The sequence below is a fragment of the Coenobita brevimanus genome, chromosome 103 (genome assembly GCF_032717465.1).
Source record: "Coenobita brevimanus isolate Jiangsu-jjx chromosome 103, ASM3271746v2, whole genome shotgun sequence".
Classification (NCBI taxonomy): Eukaryota; Metazoa; Arthropoda; class Malacostraca; order Decapoda; family Coenobitidae; genus Coenobita; species Coenobita brevimanus.
In genome coordinates, this window is record NC_137056.1 from 17,496,643 (window position 1) to 17,517,570 (window position 20,928).

Genomic DNA, 20,928 nt, shown 5'->3' on the forward strand with positions numbered 1-20,928 from the left:
ATGTCCCTCAGCTGGTTCCCCCTACAGCACCGCGACGACAGCCACTGTAAGCTTCAGGGAAGGAACGGCCACTGTACGTCCTTCTGCTGCAGCCACATCTGGAGTCCGCCTCAGTGTGACGGCCACTGTAAGGACACCGACAGGCAAAGGCAGGAGTAGTGGAACCACGACAACAGCCACTGTATGCATCAGGGAGGGAACAGCCACTGTACGTCCCTCATCCACCTCCTCCTCCTCCTCCTACGGGAGTAGCACTGCAGTAACAGCCACTGGACGTACCGGGGAGGGAACGACCAGTGTACGTCCCTCAGCTACCTCCTGTTGGGCAGGCAGACCTGCGGCAATGGCCACTGTACACGCTGGGGAGGGAATGGCCACTGTACATCCCTCATTCACCTCCTCCTGCTACAGGAGTAGCACCGTGGTAATGGCCACTGTACGTACCGGGGAGGGAACGGCCACTGTATGTCCCTCAGCTACTTCCTGTTGGGCAGGCAGACCCGTGGTGATGGCCACTGTATGCGCTGGAGAGGGAACGGCCACTGTACGTCCCTCATCTGCCTCTTCCTCCTTCAGGAGCAGCACCGCGGTAACGGCCACTGTACGTCCTTCTGCTGCTATCCTGAGGGCCTGTGGAACCTCAGCAACAGCCACTGTATGTGCCGGGGAAGGGACGGCCACTATACGCCCTTCGTCCACAGTCCCGAGGGTTCTCCCATCAGAGAAGGTTCCTGGCGCAGCCCACTCTCCATCTGGAGGCCACACGGGATGCCCTTCTTTTTCTCCCCCCAGGTGTGGTACCCCAGAGGTGCTGCAATTTGAGGAATGGTGTCGAGGTCCAATACCTGAAGGCGGGATCCACACCCTTCAGCCTGCCCCTGGATGACGCCCGGCCCTGACGGATGCCCCACGAACAAGGTGCCACAGCCAATCCCTGATGGCACCCCAGCCTAGAGGCAACCGGCTTCCCAGGGACATCCCTCGGACCCCAGGGCGGGACAGCCCTGGTCCCACTCACCGCCGGCCCTCTGCCCGGAGTAAGAAGCGGCAGGCCCAGCTCCTGATGCCATTTGGCCCCAGCCCAGAGGGCCACTTCCCCGGTCGAGGCCCCAACAAGAGAGGGCCTTCCTGTACCCCGGACCAGAGACGCACCTGGGCCGTGACGCCCCCAGTAGCAGTCCCGTGTCTCTTACGGGAAGGCGTACCTGTGAGTCTCCCTCCGACCCCCGGCCGCCACCTTGACTCAGTTCAGACACCGGCAGCCCCAGAGACTACACATTAAGATCTCAGTGTTGTGACAAAGACCTCAAAGTGACAGTGCCCACATAGTCTAAAGACAGTGAGGCAGTGAATGCCAGCAGTGAAAGTGCCTCTAAACGAATGCGCCCTAATATTCTGTGTCGATACCTAAGTTCAAAGGACCAGAATAATATATAAGGACTGAGGAAATAGGACTGTACGAACTGTGTCGCTAACCCCTATGTATTATTCCCCTGTATACTGACTCGAGTGTTATCACAGTGTATGTGTGGTGTGATGTACTATTGTTAACCAGCCCGTCACTATATCCGTTCCACACCTTGTATACTATTGTATGTATATTGTAAGGGAATTTGGATAAAGGCAATATATGTGTTAAGGTGGCCTGCTCCTCTGTTACGGTGTTCTAGTTCCGGTCTCGAAAGAGGACCCCGCTTAGTCGCTGGTGTCTTTAGGACGAGAAGTCGGCCTAAAAACATCCAGCATAACATGAATAGTAAGCACAGCTGCCTGCACCGAGGGCTAGCGAAAAGTGAGCAATGTTTATCCCGCCATGGGGATGGTTGCCTATGACGTATGGAAACAAATGTCAAGTGGCGGTATTTGGCAAATATTAAATGTCAGAAAACTAAGGCAATGACAAGCTTCATCAAAGCACTATTCTCAAAAAAAAAAAAAAAAAAAAGACGATACGAATGTAGATATGAAAGCCAATTCTACTGAACTCATTAGTAATATAACGAAATGACTGTGAGTAAGGGATTGCCAGACTGAAGGCCAATGTACGCATATGAAAAACAGACTGTCAAGAGTATTCATTCATGGATGTGATATTTTTCAGCAACGAGTATTTTAGTGACTTTAAAGGTCTGTAGTTTTGCTGACTCTCGTAAGTTTATCCAGACATACAGAATAGCCACAATAGCTGTGTTATTTTTTCAGGTCTAGGACCGAGTTAAGGCTCATCAGCTAGGTAGCAAACGACGCTCTGAAAGTCCCTCATTGTTCTTCCAATAAGTCTTATCATCTTGCACAGTCGGTTTGGCATCAGCACTTGAAACAAAAAAGCTTTTCAAGAATTTAATGACATGTAAAAAATGAAGAAAGGGAGAAGTTATGCCTTCAAATATGAAAAAAATTAATTAAAATAATGTGTACAAATATTTAGAAGTAGGTGGGGGCGCTCGCCATCCACCCACTCGATGTAGTGCTGCTTTGGGTGTCAGCCCTTTCCTCTCTTCCATCCTTCCTCTTCTGTCTTTCTTTCCTTCATTCTTTCCTCTTTCTTCTGCCTACGGGTGACTTTACACACCCTCTTCTGTCTTTCTTTCCTTCATTCTTTCCCCTTCCTTCTGCCTATAGGTGACACTACACTGAGTGACAAGCCAGAAGGTTTCCTGTACACCAGGAAACCATTTACTTCGCTGAGTGGTACCAATATTACCAAATTATGGTGCCTGGTGGTTTAGTGGGTAATTAAGGTGATGGCCAACTACTACTGGAAGTTGCACCGCGAGAATTCACCAAAAACCAATTAAAGGAGAAGTTCCAGGAGCAGTTTTAAAACAAAAAACAGCCGTTTTGAATGAAAGAGTCTTAGTGGTAAGCATTTTTTTTTTCTTTTCAATAGTTACAGCTTTATATACATTTTTCAGTTATTACCCTTTGTTTGTATGCTAATTCATGCATTAATCTTGAGAATCATTCACCTCATCTTAAATGCCAGGACCAACTTGCCTAGCCCCGGGCTCCTTGGCTCCTCATGGGGCAACGTAGGATTAGATGATGGGTGGATGAATGGATGAATATTCTTCATCGTTTTCTGAGAAAACCTTAGGTGATGGGAGATAAACGTTGTGACATGTGGAACCAGGAACCCTATAATACACCATTTATGCAAAAATACCTAAAACAACTTTCAGTGTTGTATTTTGTAGATCTGTGATTTTACAAGAATGGCCGCGAATGTTGCAGAAATGAACTGAAAGTTTCGTGCATCTCGCTTGGTCGTCACCGGGAGAGGGTCGGTTGGTAGGACCGTCCCTCCCTCCCTCCCGGGGACTCAGAGGTACGGTGTTTGCTTACCATTTTAACTGTTTTGACGTATGAGGTCTGGTGTGTAACGTGCATATAGTTTAGTGTAGGTAGTTAGAGGAAAATGAAAAGAAGCGTATGCTGGCAGTAAGCATTCACAACTGCCAGTTTAAGGGTACAGAAACATGACTGACTCAACTTACAGTCGGTACAGAACTAGGGTCCAATAGCCCACTGAGTCCAAGGACGTCTTTTTCACTTCATCCGCTGTCTTCTGACAATTTTATTAAACTTAGGACAGAGTTTTCTGGCTGGACAGGTTACGTAATTATAGCCTTAGTAAATGCCTCCGATACAAGTTGCCTTTCCTGAAACCAAGATGTCTGATACTAAGAATAAACAAAAACTAATGCCATTTGGATTAACTGAGATAAATATGGAATTCCTCAAAGTTCATCACAACCAGAGACTGACCTAACAATGTTTAATAAGGCATACCTGATATTTTCTTTTCTGTTACAAGCAGAAGGAAAACAGGAGGCGTTTCAGATCCACAAAAGATGGAAAATGAAGGGAAGAAAATGAATATGTATATGCCTCATCTCTCTCAAAACCTTTCACTCCAAATCCGCAAGAAATAGACGAAAAGCCGTATTTCATCCTCAATAAATCGTTGATCTTAGGAAAGTATTTCATTATTCTTGCCATTTGACGATATCACTCGGCTTATGGGAGAAACATCGAACTGGAGGGTTTAAATATAGCTATTATAACGAGGCCTTTCCTAAATTAAATAAAAGTCAAAGCATTTGGCCACGAATGCGTATCGCCTGTCATTAAAAAAAAAAAAAAAAAAAAAAAATCAGTTATCCTCTGGCAATCGGAGGCATGTCATCGCAGCTTCGTTAAAATCGAAAAGTCTTAGGATTTCATTGTTTACTTCTTCTGAGTTAAATATCATGCTAGAATTCAGAAGCCTGAATTCAGGAGTATTATGATGGTGAAGGTCACTGAGTGTAATAGGCCTTTGGAGAATTTCTAAGTTACCCTTTAAATAGTCGTTATCTTTGTTGAGGATACGACAGAAGATGTTAAATAATGGCAAGCTAAAAGAAATGGTTAAATGGTATTTTCTCATGCAAAATTCTCTGATAATCAACAGAATATCATCACAGCTTCTCCAATATTAGTAACAGACAAGCCATATATCCAGGGATACTTCCCACAAAGTCTGGATTCACTTTGCCCTCTTGATTTTGCGGATTTCTGGGAGCGGCAGGTCATATACATAGGGCCATACTATAAAACCCAAGAGTTCAGGCAGCCGAACGGCGACGTTCAGTCGTCAGACATTCTTGAGCATCAGTTATCCTTACCATAAAAAATTTGGACCATTAATCCTGGTGAAACCCTCTTGAAGAGGTTGAATGCAGCGACAGTCGCTAGACTGGGCGAGAATGAGCTGCATGAGCACTAACAGCACGCAAATTTTAAATGTTTCTTCCGTTTAATAAAGCAGACACTTCGCTAACCCATTCTAAACTGTTATTTTGATTTAGGAAATATATATTTATGTGCTAGAATGGGTAAACAATTATGGTAGAACGCAGAAAGAGGATGCACTTCCAAGCAATATACAGTATACTGTATAGGCATAGTAATAACTATAATTTATTCTCCTTTGCCATTATTTGCACGAAATAATAGTTAAAAATATATAAGTTTGAATTTATACGAGCAAAATGAATGCATTATTGCATACTTCACCAGTCACTACTGAGCACTGCAGTATATCCAAATAATGTGCACCTCTACTAATGTAGCAGTATAGCATATATTCCTAGATTTGTACTGCAAGATGTAAATACAGTACGTAGTAATTACAGCATTATTTTTAGCATGCAGGCTTCTTTGCTTCTTTTCAAGCTGGTTGAATGGTGACATTCATTGCAGCACCAACACCTGCGGGATGCACAAACACTCCTGCATTTTTCCCTGCAATTTCTTTCCACACCTGTCATCTATCCATTACCAGTAGACAATGTTGGAAAATATAGGCTATCAGATGTGTGTACTGCCACAGTTGTTCATTCAGTTTCTCATTTGGCATAGTCTTCTCCCTGTACTATTGCCACCTTCCTGTCATAACTATTACTAGTGATTTTTCAATTTTAGCTTAGTAATTATACTCCTCTGGTATTCATGTTCTTGATTGTTACCTTTCCATTCAAAAAGTGTGCTGTGATTTAAGTTACATGGTACAGTACATTATTTCTTTTTCTATCCTAGTCTGGTAGATATATCTTACCTTTTTTCCAAGAAATTATTCCACCTCTATAGTACTTTTACCTAATTCTGTTTTAATTTTGTTTTATGCAAAAGCATACTGAGGTTGGGGGAGTGGACTTTCTGACCACCACTTGGTGATGGAGAAAGTCAAGGTTCAAGTGCAATGGAGGAATAGAAGGAGGGAAGGACATGAAGAAGTAGTCCATAATTATAATGAGGGTAGAAAGGTTGCAAGAGGGTGGAAAAAAGACAATATAAGAGAGAAATGGAGGAGCGATTGGGTAAATATGATTTGGAGCAGATGGGGGAAGTGGAAGGTGTGAGCAAGATTTCCACAGGCGAAATCTGTGCGGCAAGTGAGGTGCTGAATTGGGTGAAGAGAAGACAAAGAGAGGTGCAAGGAACAGCATGGTGGAATGAAGAGGTGAGACAAGCTGTGGCAATAAAGAAAACATATAATGAGTGGATGGGAAGCAGAGGCATTGAGGAAGTTGACAGAGGAAGAGAGAGGTGAAACGATTAGTAAAAGAGAGGAAGAAGTGAGTGTATGAGGAATTTGGAAGGAATTTCAGTGTGAAGTGGAGGGAATGTAAGAAAATATTCCGCAAGGATGATAAAGAAGTTAGTATGAGAGTGAAAGATAAAAATAGTAGATTGATTGTGGAGACGGGAGGAAAAAGTGAGCAGATGGAGAGAACACTTTAACCCCTAAAAGATGGGTGTCCGCATATGCTGTCCAAGGGTACTAGGGCCAAAAATACTGGTGTTCGCATATCCTGTCACGCCCCCCCAACCCCTCACACTCACTCTACCCACACCACCCCCCTACCACCACATCCACACCACCCACCATCCACCCTCACCCTCCCTATGCTGACCCCCTCACCGGCCCCCAATCACCCCCAGCCATCCCACTCCCAAACCCTCCCAACCCCCCCACCCCCTCAACCCCCCCGACTGTCCCCTACCATCCCTAAACCTTACCCTCCCACCATCCGCACCCTAATCCACCCCATCCCCACCCCCCACAACCCCCCTTCCCCCAACCACCCCCACCATCCCCACTGCCCCACCATCCCTCCACCCCCTATTCCTCACACCCTTCTGCCCACCCCTACCCCCACCATCCAACCCAATACCCCTACCATCCCCCCACCCAACCACTTCCACCCCCACACCTCACACCCCCACACCCCACACCCCCACTCCCCACACCACAAATCCCCCACACCCCCCAAACCCCCAATTCCCTCAAACCCCCCACTTCCCTTAAACCCCCCACTTCCCTCAAAACATCCCACCCCTCCAGCCCCCACCGCCACCCCACCCTTTTCCCCCCACCCCAATCCCCACCCCTCACTTCTCATCCTCACCCATCACTCCCACCCCAACCTTACCTCCCACCCCCACCCCCATCTCCCTAAGCACCCAACCTCCCTCCCCCCGCACCACCCCACAACCCCCCACTCCTCCCACACACACACCACCCCCACTACCCACAAACCCCCCACCATAACGCACCCGCCGATTATGCCCGTCCTGAAGGTATGCATGGCCATCGATTAGGGGTTAGGAAACTGTTAAGCATAGGGAAAGAAGGTAATGTAAGTATAAGTGGCTTGAGAATGGCTGGGAGAAGGAGGGTGGTGAGAAGGGAGGAAGAGATCAGTAGGATGGAAAGTACTGGAAGCAATGAAGTTGGTCAAAATGAGGAAAGCCCTAGGAATTGATGGAGTGTGTGGTGAAATGCTGAAGCATGGGGGAGAGATAGTAGTACCTAGAATGGACACGGAATATATACAGGTTGGCCTAGGGCCCTGGGAGGAAGGTATAGTTCCAGAGGATTGGAAATCATGTATAATTATTCCCCTATACAAGAGAAAAGGGGATAAAGAAGTGTGAGGTAAACATAGGGTCATCTGTCTTCTTAGTGTAATAGCCAAAGTTTATGGCAGGATACTAATTGACAGAGTTAGGGAAATAACAGAGGATTTAGCTGAAGAACAAGGAGGTTTTAGGAAGGGAATAGGTTGTGTAGATCAGATACTCATCCTTAGGTCTTTAATGGAAAAGTTTCTGCAGAGGGGAAGGAGGTTATATGCGGCCTTCATGGATTTGGAGAAAACATATAACAGAGTGGATAGACATGGATTGTGGAAAATAGTAAGAATATATGGAGTAAATGGGAAGTTACTGGATGTTGTGAAGAGTATGTATGAGGGTGCTGAGGCTGATGTGCGTGTGGAGAGTGAACTGAGTGAATTTTTCTATCTGAATGTTCGATTGAAAGTGATGTGTCATGTCTCCATGGTTGTTCAATCTATATATGGATGGGGTTATAAAAAAGAAACAAGGTAGAGCACTGGATGTTGGAGCGGCCCTAATGAGAGAGGAGAACGTTTGGAAGCTTTCTGTATTGTTGTTTGCAGATGATACTGTGTTGTTAAGTGAAGACGAAGGGGAACTGCAAGATTTGGTGAATGAATTTGGGAGAGTGTGTAAAAAACGGAATCTAAAAGTGAATGTAGGGAAGAGCAATGTTATGATCTTCGAGAGAAATGATGTCACTGAATGTACAGTGAGGTTGAATGATGAGGAAATGGAAAATGTGAGTGCACTTAAGTACTTGGGTAGTGTGATGAGTAAGGATGGAAGTTTGGAGGATGACGCACTTGAAAGGGTACAACAAGTAAGAATGGTGGCTGATTCTTTGAAAGCAATGATAAGAAATTACAAGTGAGCATGGAAGTAAAAAAGTCGCTGCATGACTGTATTGTGATACAAACTCTAACGTATGATAGTGAAGCTTGGACATTGTTGAAGGGACACAAGTCATGAGTAAGAGCAGTGGAAATGGATTATTTGAGAGGCGAATGTGGAGTTGTGGAGAGACAAACTGACAAAGGAGGAAATGAAGGAGCATTGTGGTGTGGATATGGATGTAATAGAAGGTTTTATGAGAAATATACTGTAGTGATTTGGCCACGTGGAGAGTACGGAGAGCGAGAGACTAACTAGAAGAGTATATATGAGTGAAGAGGAGTGGGGAGAGGGAAGGGGAGGCCGAGAATGAGATGAAGGGATGGAGTGGTGAGGTATATGAGAGAGAGCGTGTGAGCTGGGGGGAGGGCAGTGAAATAGCTGGGGACAGAGCGACAAGGAGGCGATTTGTTTGTTGCCACCGCTTACAGGACTGAGGCATCTGGCAATAGACAGATAGATAGACAGACAGACATTTTCAGACTGTTTGCTATTCTGTTTCCCTAGCTTTCCCCTAACCTGATCACATTCTTGATGTTGCTCACCTTAACTTTATTAATGGCAGACACCCGACAGCAGCACTACTCGATGTAGTGCTGCTGTCGGGTGTCTGTCCTTTCCTCTCCTCCATCCTTCTTTTCTTCCATCCTTTTCTGTCTTTCTTTAATTAATTCGTTCCTCGTCCTTCTACCTACGGGTAACTTTACACTCCCTCTTCTGTTTTTCTTTCCTTCATTCTTTCCTCTTCCTTCTGCCTGTGGGTGACTCTACACTGAGTGACAAGCCAAATAGTTTCCTGTACACCAGGAAACCATTTACTATGCTGGGTGGTAACAATATAACCAAATTTTGGCACCTGGTGGTTTAGTGGGTAATTATTGCGCTCCAATCGGATTGAGCCGGCGAAGGTTTATATCCAAGGGATGGTTGGGGTTGATTGCTCATGTATTGCCACTCAGGGATGAGTGAGACTGGTCACTCTCATCTTAAATATCAGGACCAACTGCCTAGCCCCGGGCTCCTACGCTCCTCATGGGGCAATGTAGGATTGGATGATGGATGGCTGGATTTCCTTTTTCACATAGTCACTGCCTAACTGCTCTTTCATGCCTTTGTTTAACTCTTCCACCCAAGACAGTACGTCCTGCCTTTCCTACATCCATCTACTCCTCCATTACTAAAACGATCATTTCCATCTAATTAACTACATTTTGTACTACGCATGCATGGTACAGGCCATTTCCTTAGGCCTGCAGCTATTTACAGGTAAAAAAATCTCTTAGGATAAAGATGTCTCAGGATGATTTTTCTTTTTTGTTAATATCACGAAATAATCTGCTTTGCTTTAATACCAAATGTTGTATTAATGCCAGAACACCTATGCTCAAAGTTGTGTGTGTGATTGACGAAGGTAAATATTTTAGTCATCATCCTAGCTATAGCCTATTTGATCTGATCTAAGATGAGAGGAACACTAAACTTTTGAAAGCAGGCAGCTGATTGGTTGTTCTAGTTCACTCACTATTAACGACGCATTTTAAAATATTTTTATTATATGGTTTTCAATAACAGTTTGCTGATACGATTGCCCAAATATTATATAGAATTATTTGCATACATGAATTTAAAAAAGGGGCCTTGCTATGGTTATCAGATGGCCTAGATACTTGTGACATTTTGAATTTTCGTCACAGATCAAAAAACGTCCTTGTAAGTTTCAAGAGTACTTTCTCTCTCTCTCTCTCTCTCTCTCTCTCTCTCTCTCTCTCTCTCTCTCTCTCTCTCTCATGATCAGGCAAAGTAAGGCAAATTATTTCATTACTGCGATAGTTTGTAAAATGTAACTTAGTGACACATCGGAATTGCAATGAAATATAACATATCCCCTGAATTTGATGAATGATAGCGGGGGGGGGGGGTAGGCAGCTCGTGGGATGTCACACTTGACTAAGCAGACGAATATTCAAATATACTTGGGAGCGTTTTCTGTCACACCATTTTGCATTATGCTCTCTACTTTATCTATCTATCTATCTATTGCCAGACGCCTCAATCCCGTTTGGGGTGGCCACAAACAAATCGCCTCCAAGTCGCCCTGTCCCCCGCCATTTCACTGCCCTGCTCCCAACTCACACACCCCTCTCTCATATACCTCTCCACCCCATCACTCCATCTCATCCTCGGCCTCCCCCTCCCTCTTCCCCCCTCCACCTCACTCACATACACTCTCTTCGTCAGTCTTTCACCCTCCATCCTCTCCACATGGCCAAACCACCTCAGTGTGTTCCTCATAACGCTTCCTATCACATCCACATCCACACCACAACGCTCCTTTATATCCTCATTCGTCAGCCTGTCTCTCCACGTGACTCCACAGGCTCCTCTTAAATAACTCATTTCCACTGCTCTCACTCTTGACTTGTGTCCTTCCAACAATGTCCAAGCTTCACTTCCGTACGTTAGAGCTGGTATCACAATACTGTCATGTAGTAACTTTTTCACTTCCATGCTCACTTCCCTGTTTCTTATCACTGCTTTCAAGGAACCAGCAACCTTTCTTCCCTGCTGTACCCTTTCAAGCACTTCACCCTCCAAACCTCCATCCTTACTCATCACACTACCCAAATACTCAAACGTACTCACATTTTCCAATTCCTCACCATCCAACCTCGTTGTACATTCACTAACTTCACCTCTCTCAAAGACCATCACTTTACTCTTCCCTACATTCACCTTTAGGTTCCGTTTCTTACACACTCTCTCAAACTCATCCACCAAGCCTTGCAGCTCCCCTTCGTCTTCACTCAACAACACAGTATCATCTGCAAACAACAGTACAGGGAGTTTCCAAACACTATCCTCTCTCACCAGGGCCACTCCAACGTCCACTACCCTACCTTGTACCTCTTTTATTACCCCATCCATGTACAGATTGAACAACCATGGAGACATGACACATCCCTGTTTCAAACCAAATTCAAAGAGAAAAATTCACTTGGTTCACCATCCACACGCACTGCAGCCTTCGCACCATCGTACATACTCTTCACAGCATTCAACAACTTCCCATCTACTCCATATATTCTTAACACTTTCCACAATCCTTGTCTATCCACCCTGTCATATGCTTTCTCCAAATCCATGAAAGCCACATACAACTTCTTTCCCTTCTCTAGAAACTTTTCCACTAAAGATCTAAGAATGAATATCTGATCTACACAACCTCTTCCCTTCCTAAAGCCTCCCTGTTCTTCTCCAACTAATTTCTCTGTTCTTTCTCTAACTCTGTCTATAAGTATCCTACCATACACTTTTCCTATTATACTAAGAAGACAAATGCCCCTATGATTACCACACACTTCTTTTTCCCCTTTTCCTTTGTACAAGGGAATAATTATACCTGACTTCCAATCCTCCGGGACTCTACCTTCCTCCCAGGCCAATCTGCACATCTTCCACATCCATTCTACTACTATCTCTCCCCCATGCTTCAGCATTTCACCACACACTCCATCAATTCCTGGGGCTTTCCCCGATTTAACTTTCTTCATTGCTTCCACAATTTCTATCCTACTGATTTCTTCCTGTCTTCTCACCTCCCTCCTTCTCCCAGCCATTCCCCAGCCACTTATACTCGCATTACATCCATCCTCTACGTTCAACAATTCCTTAAAGTGTTCTCTCCATCTGCTCACTTTTTCTCCCTTCTCCACTAGTAATCTACCATTTTTATCTTTCACTCCCTTGCTAACTTCACTTCCACCCGGTCTTACTCCTTTCACTTCTCTCCAGAATATTTTCTTACAGTCCCTCCACTTTACACTCAAATTCCTTCCAAATTCCTCATCCACTCTCTTCTTACTCACTCTTACTAATCTTTTCACCTCTCTCTTCCTTTCCACATATAACTCTCTCTTCCGCCTCTCAACTTCTTCCACGCCCCTATTTCTCATCCATTCATTGTATGCTTTCTTCTTTTGTGCCACAGCCTGTTTCACCTCTTCAGTCCAGCACGCTGTTCCTTGCACCCCCCTCCGTCTTCTCTTCCTTCCACACACCACATCACATGCTGCACATATTTCTTCTGTAAATATCTTACACACACCTTCCACGTCTCCCATCTGCTCCAATTCATATTTGCCCAATCGTTCCTCCACTTCTCTCTTATACTCTGCCTTTTCTACTTTCTCATCATCAGTAAATTTTCAATCCTTTTAGTGTCGAATACCTGCTTACAATTTCCAACAGAGCTGTGACAAGGAATGGGCTGCGTGATATTTAAAAGTGACGGTGAACTATAGCTTCTTCACCCTTGTCTACCAGTCATTTTTCATTGGAATTTCGATGTTTTACTAGCGTATTTTTAACAGAATGTCGTAGTAATGACGTAATTTACCTTAACTTGTCTGAACACGAGAGAAAAACCAAGGTACTTGTGAAACTTTATAAGGACGTGTTTGGTTTTGTCCCGAGAATTCAAAATGTCACACGTATCTAGACCATCTGATAAATTTAGTAAGGCTCCGTTTTTAAATAAAAGTATGCAAAAAACTAGATACAATATTTTATTTGGGCAACCTTAGCATCAAACGGTTTTTGAAACCCATTTAATAAAAATAAAATGCGTCGTTAATAATGAAACCATTCGGACAACCAGGCAGTGCCAGCTTTCAAAAGCTTAAGGTTCGTCTCTGATCAGATCAAATTGGCCATAACCAGTTCACTCTTATCTACTAAATTTAACGAACTTTTTCTTACCTAAATCAGCTTATTAACTTATTTTGGTGCATAAACGAATTACACATTTCAATAAAGAACTGTAACTTAGTATACGGGAACACTAAAGGTAGTGAAAAATACAAACCTATCTAATTTACCAACACTGACCTAACTCTGATATCTGCAATTTCTGCCATGTAACATAATAGTGTATATAAATTCTTCTTATAAGTTATACAGTCGTACTTGTACAGCCTCAGATATGGGGGGAAAGTAGTACTGTATCCAGCAAAACAGTGATTTTCATTATGTTAACAACCACTGCAGCTGCTGCCTAATTAACTAAACACTTGAACTGTATGTGTTATAGCTCAAGGAGCACCCCCCCAAATATATATATATATATATATATATATACACAGTATATAGTTTCAGCTAAAAACAGAATTACGACATTCTGATCCCCTATTTTTTCGGTATTTTAGACAGTTCGAATACACTTTTCTTCTAAGGCATTTTCGTCGCAAAATATTAGTATTTTACTCTTGAAGATAACCTAACCTAACCTTCAGGAGTATGATAAAAATAATTTGCCACAAAAATACCACAGAAGAAAGGTCTAAAATACCGAGAAAACTGATCAGAACCTCGTAATTCTGGTTTTGGCTGAAACTCTATTAATAATAATTATTATTATTACAATAATAACAATAATAATAATAATAATAATAATAATAATTAATAATAATAATAATAATAATAATAATAATTTATTTAATTATTTTCCAGTGCCAAGATTGTTACACACACACACACACACACACACACACACACACACACACACATATTATTAGACTCGACCAAGGTAGAAGCTTATAGACTTCCCTTCAAACGTGATAACTACAGCACTGAGCTGCCTAACACAAACTGATATTGTTTCTGTTTCAAAAATCTATGGACACATCCACAAGTAGTCTGAAATTAACTTGGGAGCACAATTTATTATCATAACTCCAAATATGCGCCACGTCGCCTCCTCATCACATCGTTTCGTTTACTCATATTCACTACAGAAAAGTTTGGTCTTGTAAATTTTATGAACAGCCCTGAATATCTCATATATTACAGCCTGCCAAGGAAAATACTACTGCCGAATTATTCAGTGTTTATAAATGAAAAAAAAAAAAAAAAAAACTATCTTATTTACGATTACTGAAATTGTTACACGTAAGGGGGGTCTCTGATGGCGTTTATCCTCCTGTCACATTCCAGTACTATTATATGTCATAAACAGATGACGAACGCCTGGCGCGAACAGCAGTTTTATTTATGGTATGAAACACGGGAACGTCAGACGCTCACGTTCGTCAGTACTGGTGTTTAGTGTTTAAAGTACGGCCCACAGACGCACATGCAGACACAGGCAATTACTTGTACATCATCACCTCGCTAGGTGGGCGATAATAAAACTGCCAAGTAGCAACAAATATATATTAACAAAACATCACCAGGATTTAAAGGATTAAAGATCTTCATGGTATAGACTTACCGTGCAGCGGTATTTGATGCAATCAGTCCAGTAGGCGGAAGCTGAGAATTTTCGCCTTAGTACCACTGGCACACCGCTCAGTATGGCCTGACCTGCCCCCATCAGTCCAGCTGCTAGGTGGTAGAGCGGCATGGGGCAGTAAACCACATCGTCTGGGGTCAGGTCAAACATGATGGTCGTAGCTAACATGACTAGTGAGCCCCTGAGTCGCCGAGAAACAGATGCAAGCGATTAGAGAATACATCAGTGATCTGTCCTTGTGTTCGATCCCAGCTTGGGGCAACGAACAGTCTGAAGATAAGAATTTCGCTGAAGGACACTGTACTGATCTTCCATAATGACCCACCCACCGACAGGATATAACACCCTCCCTAAAACCACTGGCATTGTACCATATTATGACTTCTATTACTGCAAAGCTAAATCGGTTGTTGTGCTCCTGTAATGAAACAATTTTTGAAGCGTGTTAGTTATATTTTTCTTTGTCATATGGTGAATTTGCTTATGTTATGAATATGTGTGAAGTAAATGTGGATGAAGAGTAAATGTGAGTTGGCCTGCAGGAAGGATATGACTTAAGTGAAATAGCTGCTGAGAGAATACTCTACATGCACTCCACACACACACACACACACACACACACACACACACACACACACACACACACACACACACACATACACACACACAGAGTAGTGTTAGTCAGAAAGTAAGGGTGTTTGAGAGAGGGTGTGATCAAGAGCACATACAATACCTAGTACTGTCCAGTACTATATCACTACGCTCTGTCTGCTACGAAATGACTGAAGTTAATAATTACTGTTAGTAGTGCATGAGGCGAAATCATTATCTGTCAAAGCTGGAGAGGTGTAGGTAAACCATAGTCATCATGCTACTGTCCTTTTTTTTTTTTTTTTCCTCGTCGCTATAGACGCTATATCACATCCTACTTACCACCTCACTTCTGCATACGGCATGCTAACATTTTCATGTATGATGTTCAACTGTTCATTCAATCTATATCGTTAAAGAAAACTTATAAAAAACTTATTAAAAAAAAAAAAACACCTAGGTTTAATATGCAAAATAATTTGCACGGAAAGGGATGATGGAAAGCCTCCTAAGCCAGTGAAAATACAAAGTCCTTGACCTTTCCATTAGCAGGTGACTGCACGCGTGTGTCAAGTTTCTGCAAATTCTATACTCCTCCCACTGGCTAGAGGGATGTTATAGTCAGAGTTTTACACGGCATAAAGACCTGTTGTCCAGTGTCAAGATGGTGCTTTAGATTTTTGGTTGACTATTCGAGGAACAATTCGCGGTGATACTGTTGCTGGTGTAGCTTGGAAAAGCCAAGTACCAATAACAACGGGTCTTTGCTCGGAATGAAACCCTGGCTACGCCTTCCCTCCAGCCAGGGGTTGGGACAGAGTGTGAACAGAAACTATAGTGAGTGAGTGTACAGTCGGAGTCAAAAGTTGTGTCAGACAGCTTGTATTAGAGAAAGTACAGTCAGGGTCCAAAGCTGTGTTTGAGAGTCAGTGATGGATGAAACTAAGTTCCTCCGTTACCACTGACTCTTGTGACACAACTTTTAATTCCAACTTTAGACTGATATACCTTTTGAACCAGATGAACCTCTGCCTGACACAGCTATTGAACCCTACTGTATATGATGGGAAATTTATAACAGTATCAAGCAGTATAGGAAAGAGGTTATAGTGATCCGGGTTATTTACATTTTCTGATTGTAAATGTAAACAGAGCAGAGCACACAGAGAAAACAAATAAAAACTGATTATGTTGTTTAAGCAATGATATATTAGATTTTAAACATACTTTGAAAGATATGAGCATTCAGAAGGACAGCAGGTATTAAGCTACATTAAAAAATAAACTACCTAAGGAAAGTTCTGTTGGAAGGATCTGAATAACATACAACACATTTCACAACTAGTTATCAGAATATATATTTGTCAAACCGCACACCTCATCTGCCTTTCATCTATTCACAGTCTTCCTTCCTGTACAAACTGTAGTCCGTCCACCTTAATCTGGCTGTGACTTTCGTTCCTTTGCTGCTTATTTCCCGTAGTATTGCTCCGCATCTTTTCCACTGCACACACTCGTGGCTATCGCTGTGTTCTAGTGTTAATCTACTCTTAAAAGTTTGGTATTCAAGATGGAGAGATTGCAATTTTAGGCCAAACTATAGTGGATAAAGTATATAGGCAGTCGGGGATATGACAAAGAATATCACAACCTTTTCCACACAGCAAGTACTGTAAATTAAGGAAAACTAGAAAATAAACTTAACATGTAGAAATGAAACTTAATTAGGCAATTTTTTGGTGATTAGCCAACTGTGCACTGAAACCTCGACTGCAACTTGGCTTTTAGAGAACATCTCCAGTGGTCAGTGCCCTGTCATCCAGAATATCGCCAAAATTTTCAAAATTTCTGCTCAGCTATGATGTGACGCGATCTTTGTCTTGCCCGATGGTGGTCGGTGGCGGCATTTTTCCACCTGTCTAGGGGTTAATTGGCCGAAGCAGACAAAAACAAGGTGTCTTCAACCCATCACTATACATAAACAATGGCAACAAGAGTATTTTCTTTTCTGTTATTCGTTTGTTCATTTCTTTTTACTTCCAATAGGAAAATGGTTTACTTGTGTATGGATATAACATAATGCATAATAAGTACAGTACCTGGATGAAATTCTTCAAAAGAAAAGGCTAAAATTTCCACAACCCTGCATCACAGACATGTTTTCGGTTTTAGTTTACGAGTACATGCCGATTCTATAAAAATATTGATAACATTTTGCTTCCAGTAAGTAGTATTCACCAATATAAATGACACTAGCAATTGGACAGGAAATTGACCTAATAATATTAATAAATTAGGTGAGATCTTTTGCCACCTGCGATGAAAATATAATGTCTATATCGAAAAAATTACACACAACACTTTGGAGAAACATTTAATTGAACGTGAAAGTGAGCGAGAGTGAACCTGTAAACTTTACTGTCTTTTGCGCCATGCATGCAGAAGCCTGGGAGCAAAAGCAAAACAGTAAAGAAAAAATATAAAGAAAAAAGACATATCGAGGACTTACTGTAACACATTCTAGTTTCTTTCCGTACTTCTAACCTCATTTCCTGTCCCTTTCCTCTCCCTCTCCCTCCTCTCTCCACTCCGTCCCTCACCTTACCTGGAATGTTTGATAATGGCAGCCTTGGGGAGCCCTGTGGTACCCGAGGTGTAGATGTAAACCATGTTGTCAGTGAAATTCACATTGGCCAGTTGAGGTGGAGATGTTGTAGGGGAAGAGGAAAGCCCAGCGTCCAGGTCGACTCCACCTATATATACATATAATAATAATAATAATAATAATAATAGTAGTAGTTGTAGTAGCAGTATCATCATCACCATCAGCATTATCATCATTCTCCCCGCCTAATGGTGAAGTGTTTCAGAAACCAGTAACAAAGTACAAGAGAGCACAAAAGTGTGATAAAAAATGGTTTAATAAATAAATAAAGTAAAATGAAATAGTAACTGCCATTTACTTTACGATGACATTTGGATATATTCGGTGTATAATTATCTTTATAATCATTCTGATCCATTCTTCCACATCCTCCCAGGGCGGGGCGCTGGATTTACTAAACTTTTTTTGGCGAAGATACATACAGAATTGTTCTGTATCTCACCCACATACGGAAACCTTCACTACCGTGATGTTTACCAGACACTCAGTCCACGTACGGTATTCGTGTGTCAAGGAGGGTAGCAAGACTCCTCTCATTCGTATCTCTAAAGAGAATAACATTTCATACCATTTACGCGGAACTTTGCTTTATAAATAATGTACTTGTATAAATCTGAGCTATATTTAACCTCTTATACCGGTTGAGGTTTTAAGAAGGAAGGTAGATATTGTGAAGTTTTCAGACGACACGGAGGAGTTTGGTCGCTTTCCTTGATGATGAATATTTTTTTTTTTTTTTTTTTTTTGTACTGAGAATCTAGATTTACTTGAAATATGTGATGACCACTTTCTGAGACGCTAACTATTGCGGCAAAACTGTATTAGAGGTCCTCCTTCGTTCTATCATTAAAACCAGCGAAAATACTGTATATAAACAATTTAGAGCATGCTTGCAATGCCCATGAATGCCAAATAATCACTTAAATCCTGCATAAATGAGTTACTTTAACTCAGATTATACAATTTTCTTTTTTTTTGACACGCAATTTTTAGGCTGTGCGATGAACTATGGCTAATACATTGGATAACAGAAGTTCGTGCCTGCTGGCCTGGGTGTATGAGACAGAATCACCTGATATACTGTAGTTTAAGTGACTTATATTTATTATATGTGATCAGCGATATTCGAAGAGTATATTAAAAGGTAATATTAATGCGCAACAGGAAGGGTGCTAATGTTACTGATAAATGTATTTATGCGTGAATGTTCTTGAGATGGGACTCAAACACAGAGGATTATTTCAACTGTTGTTGTCATCAGGTATTTCAAGAAAAAAATGAAGAACACTTTCAGTACTGATGATGAGGTTGCGAGACATTAATTACAAAGTCAAACAGAAACATAAATACAACGTAAGATTTGCGGTTACACAGTTTTGTCTCTCGTAAATTGCCTCCTTTCCTGACCTCACTTCCCACCCGTCCCTGGTTATCTCAGTCACTCTGTCACCATCCACGTTACTGCTAATGTTTAAAATTGTATGTCTAGAGTGTGGCTATTTGGTTCAGCTTATTAGAGTTCCTTGGTAGTGAAGACCTTAATGATGGATATAACTCAAGTGCGATACGATTCCTCTAAACTAGAAAACGCTGTCTGAAGTTAGTTGAAATATATTAAATAATACGTCAGAGGTTTGGAGGAATTAAAAGTGTTCAATAATCTTCACTTTACTTCTTTCATCATGCTTGGTTATTTATTAATATAGTTGTCAGTAACAGGAATCACTATTCCCTGTGACAGTAGGAAAACAGTACTCATTAACATTTATATAGCAATTACAAACCATCGTTAATATCACTCCAAGTTCTCTCTTTATCCAAGTCCTCTCTGTCACTGCCCCCTCCCTCATTTTCATCCCCTTTCCTTCCAACTCTTTCCATTACTACTTCCTCGGCATCTCCCCGCTATCTTCTTCCCCTCGCCTTCCCTTACCTCACTGCACCTTCACCACCGTCTCCAACTTTCTTTCATTCCGCCTCTTTTTACCTCTTTTCACTAAAAATTATTATTTATGACGTTAATACCACGGTCATAATAGGGCTTAACCGCTTCAATCCGGTGATGTGTTTTGTTAACACAATTGCTACTTCCAGGCTATTAATTCACCTTTGGAAGACGTCTTGTAGTGAAGAGATAAATGAAGGCTGTATCTAACCTCTCCACTCCGAGAAGTCACCACTGAGTTGAAAGTAATCATCAGAAGATCTCAGGACAAAAAAAAAAAAAAAAAAAAATCGTCGGACAGAAAGAGGTAACGACGTAATTACAGACACAACAGTCAGGGCATTTCACAATAAACGCTATTAACAAACTAGCAATTATACTTACAGAACTATATAGCCTTCGTAATTGTTAGAGTTAAAAAATCATCGTTTTCCCTCGGCTCTGACTCTTTTTCCTCCTCTTCTTCCATGTATCCCTCCTTCTTCCCTACATCTATGTTCCTTATACTAAATAATTCTTACTTTATATCGCTTATCTGCAACCCAGCTTTTAACATCTCTACCCCTTTCCATTTACCACAGTATTCCTAATCTAATACTTTATTCGTCCCCATTGTCTCCTACATATCCAACACGAACCAGACGTTCGAAATAATATTCACAGACACTGTTTGACGAGACGCCAACACTTTTATTATTTTTAGGACGTTTGTCGATGTATCAATATGAGGCTATAGTAAGGTTATACAGTAAACCACGACCACTGTTGTTTGTAACCTCATCATACGTACTGAAAATGTTCCAAAAATTACACAAAACACCCGCTGGCAACATCAACGGAAATAATTTTGTGTCTTAGTCCCTACTCAAGTACCTTACTGCACTTATACACTTTTAACAGCCGAATCACCCTATCATCTGTGCATCAAAATTGTTCTCAGTATAATCTTAAATTATCTCCGATTACACATCTTAGTTAGTCGTTCTGAACCTGGAGGTAACCCTCCCCCATAATTTCCAAGGGAGGCACGATGATCCAGAGGAAACATAAAGACCTGAACAAAATGTGTGTGTGTGTGTGTGTGTGTGTGTGTGT

General features: G+C 42.0%; 1 protein-coding gene across 1 annotated transcript in view; it reads right to left on the reverse strand.

Moving 5' to 3' along the window:
- Positions 1 to 20,928, reverse strand: part of LOC145415753 (long-chain fatty acid transport protein 4-like) — a 481,881-nt gene that overhangs the window by 124,223 nt on the left and 336,730 nt on the right. The window contains exons 7-8 of the mRNA XM_080284990.1: positions 17,829 to 17,976; positions 14,612 to 14,813 (exon numbers count right to left, since the gene is read on the reverse strand). Of these exons, the coding sequence (XP_080141116.1) occupies positions 14,612 to 14,813; positions 17,829 to 17,976 (350 nt within the window). The remainder of the gene's footprint in view (positions 1 to 14,611; positions 14,814 to 17,828; positions 17,977 to 20,928) is intronic.